At 43.5% G+C, this 2,252-nt stretch overlaps 1 protein-coding gene across 1 annotated transcript in view; it reads left to right on the top strand.

The window, feature by feature from the left end:
* TIMD4 (T-cell immunoglobulin and mucin domain containing 4) overlaps window positions 1-2,252 on the top strand; it is a 31,069-nt gene that overhangs the window by 10,041 nt on the left and 18,776 nt on the right. The window contains exon 4 of the mRNA XM_010855272.1: window positions 566-652. Within this exon, the coding sequence (XP_010853574.1) occupies window positions 566-652 (87 nt within the window). The remainder of the gene's footprint in view (window positions 1-565; window positions 653-2,252) is intronic.

Raw genomic sequence — 2,252 nt, 5'->3', positions numbered from 1 at the left:
TGCCTCAATAAGGCCTGGATTAATTTAAACAACTTTACAGTAATGAATTGGCTAATTCCATTACACTGTGAGTACCGACCTAAGGTTCATGAACCCTAAGCAAATTTGTATGTTTTATTCCTTTAGTCCTTAAAATAATCATCTTCAAATACATTTACAGTTCCCTTAGATTCTAAAAATTACTTACAATCCTTGAAAAAAAAACTTGAAATATATATGTGTTAGTCGCTCCGTCATGTTTGACTCTTTGCAGCCCCATAGACTGTAGTCCACCAGGCTTCTCTGTCTATGGAATTGTCCAAGTAAGAATACTGGAGTGGGTAGCCAATATGTCCCTTCTCTAGGGGATATTTCTGACCCAGGTCTCTGGCATTGTAGGCAGATTCTTTGCCATCTGAGCCAGCAGGAAAGCCTCAAAATATACATAGGGATCAGGATCATTTTTATAGTTGTCTTTGTACTTGCCTAAAATAAACGTAGAAAACTACAAAGACAACTGTAAAAATTGCTTGGCACAAGCACCAACTTTTAGCTGTCTTTTATCAAACTTTTTTTTCTCTTCCAGAATTAGAGCCTGCCCTGCTCCCTAGGACCTCTCAGAGAAGCGTTGAGGAGACTTCTCACCGCAGCACTGCCTTACTCACATCCAAGAGTACGTGTGTTTGGTTCTCTCTTCTTCTTCCCTTGCCCCTTAGGTTGAGGGGAAACACTGAACAGAGTGTCATGGAGTCCGATGACTAGAGACGACTTTTGGGTCCTGTGAGCCATGAAGCCCTCCTAGGACACACTGGTGTCAAGACTGCATTTGTGGCTTGTTCCTTCCTATGGATTTTAGAGAATAAGGGATACCATTGACCTTGATTCATTGGTTCAGTACTTCATGGTAGATCATCTCTAGAATACTTGCTTGTCCACTCTAGGCTGGGTGGAGCTCTGCTATCTCATCCTATTTCCAAACACACTCATCTTCTTCCTTGAAGCCGCAGAGGGTTTACTCACTTGACCCCGTGGCTCTGTATAGTGGAAGGAGTATTCTTTTGTTCATTTGTCCTTTCTTCCTCCTGCCTGACTCCTTTAGGTATTTATTAATATTAGGGCCCAGGGACAGAAAAAGGGCTCCTTGGGTGTCTCAGTGGTAAAGAATCCACCTGCCAAGCAGGAGATGTGGGTTCGATTCCTGGGTCAAGAAGATTCCCCTGGAGAAGGAAATGGCAACCCACTTCAATATTCTTGTCTGGAAATCCCACAGACAGAGAAGCCTGGTGGGCTATAGTCCATGAGGTCGCAAAGAGTCAGACACAGTTTAGAGACTAATAGCCACAGCAACAGCAGCAAGGGCAGAGAATATCCGGAAATTAATCCACAGCCTTGGAGGTGCTAGAAGGGACTGCTTGGGCTTGATTATCAGCTGCACTACTTTTTCCTGGGGGTCTCTGGCCTTCGTTGTATAACTTCATGCATATAAAAATTTAGATGAGTGTCTGGCTAGCTAGTAAGCATGCAAAAGGTGGCTGTTATCTTAGTAGGTAACAGGAGGATTCTTTACCACTGATTCACTTTTTCTTAGCCCTAAGGTGAATCATTATGCTCATGAACAGCATAAAGTCTAAGCAGTAAAATCATTTCAAATTTCAAGCACCCAAATATGCATGAGGACTTCTCTGTGAACCCAGGAAAACTGGGGAAAAAATTACACCCTCCTCTGGTAATCATCACATTTTCCTTTCTTTGAGATTTTTATAGTAGCTATTTCTTGGTCCCAGGGTTGGATGGTGGGGGTGTGAGGATGAGGGACTTTTACGAGCATTTGTTCTCTTACTGTATCTCTTTGTTTAATAAACCAACTCAAGCTTCACAGTCCAGAACAAGCTGGCTTTTCCAGCAAATCAAAGGATTCTCAGAGGGAAAAGTGGTTGGAGATGAGATTTTATATCTTTATCTTGGCACTTCATTTGGATATATAGAAATATATAGCATGATACTTTGGAGAAGGCAATGGCACCCCACTCCAGTACTCTTGCCTGGAAAATCCCATGGACAGAGGAGCCTGGTAGGCTGCAGTCCATGGGGTTGCTAAGAGTCAGACACGACTGAGCGACTTCACTTTCACTTTTCACTTTGATGCATTGGAGAAGGAAATGGCAACCCACTCCAGTGTTCTTGCCTGGAGAATCCTAGGGACGGGGGAGCCTAGTGGGCTGCCGTCTCTGGGGTCACACAGAGTTGGACACGACTGAAGTGACTTAGCAGCA

This window comes from Bison bison, unplaced genomic scaffold (genome assembly GCF_000754665.1).
Source record: "Bison bison bison isolate TAMUID 2011002044 unplaced genomic scaffold, Bison_UMD1.0 scf7180017864363, whole genome shotgun sequence".
NCBI lineage: Eukaryota > Metazoa > Chordata > Mammalia > Artiodactyla > Bovidae > Bison > Bison bison.
This window is presented reverse-complemented; position numbering and strand designations above follow the sequence as displayed.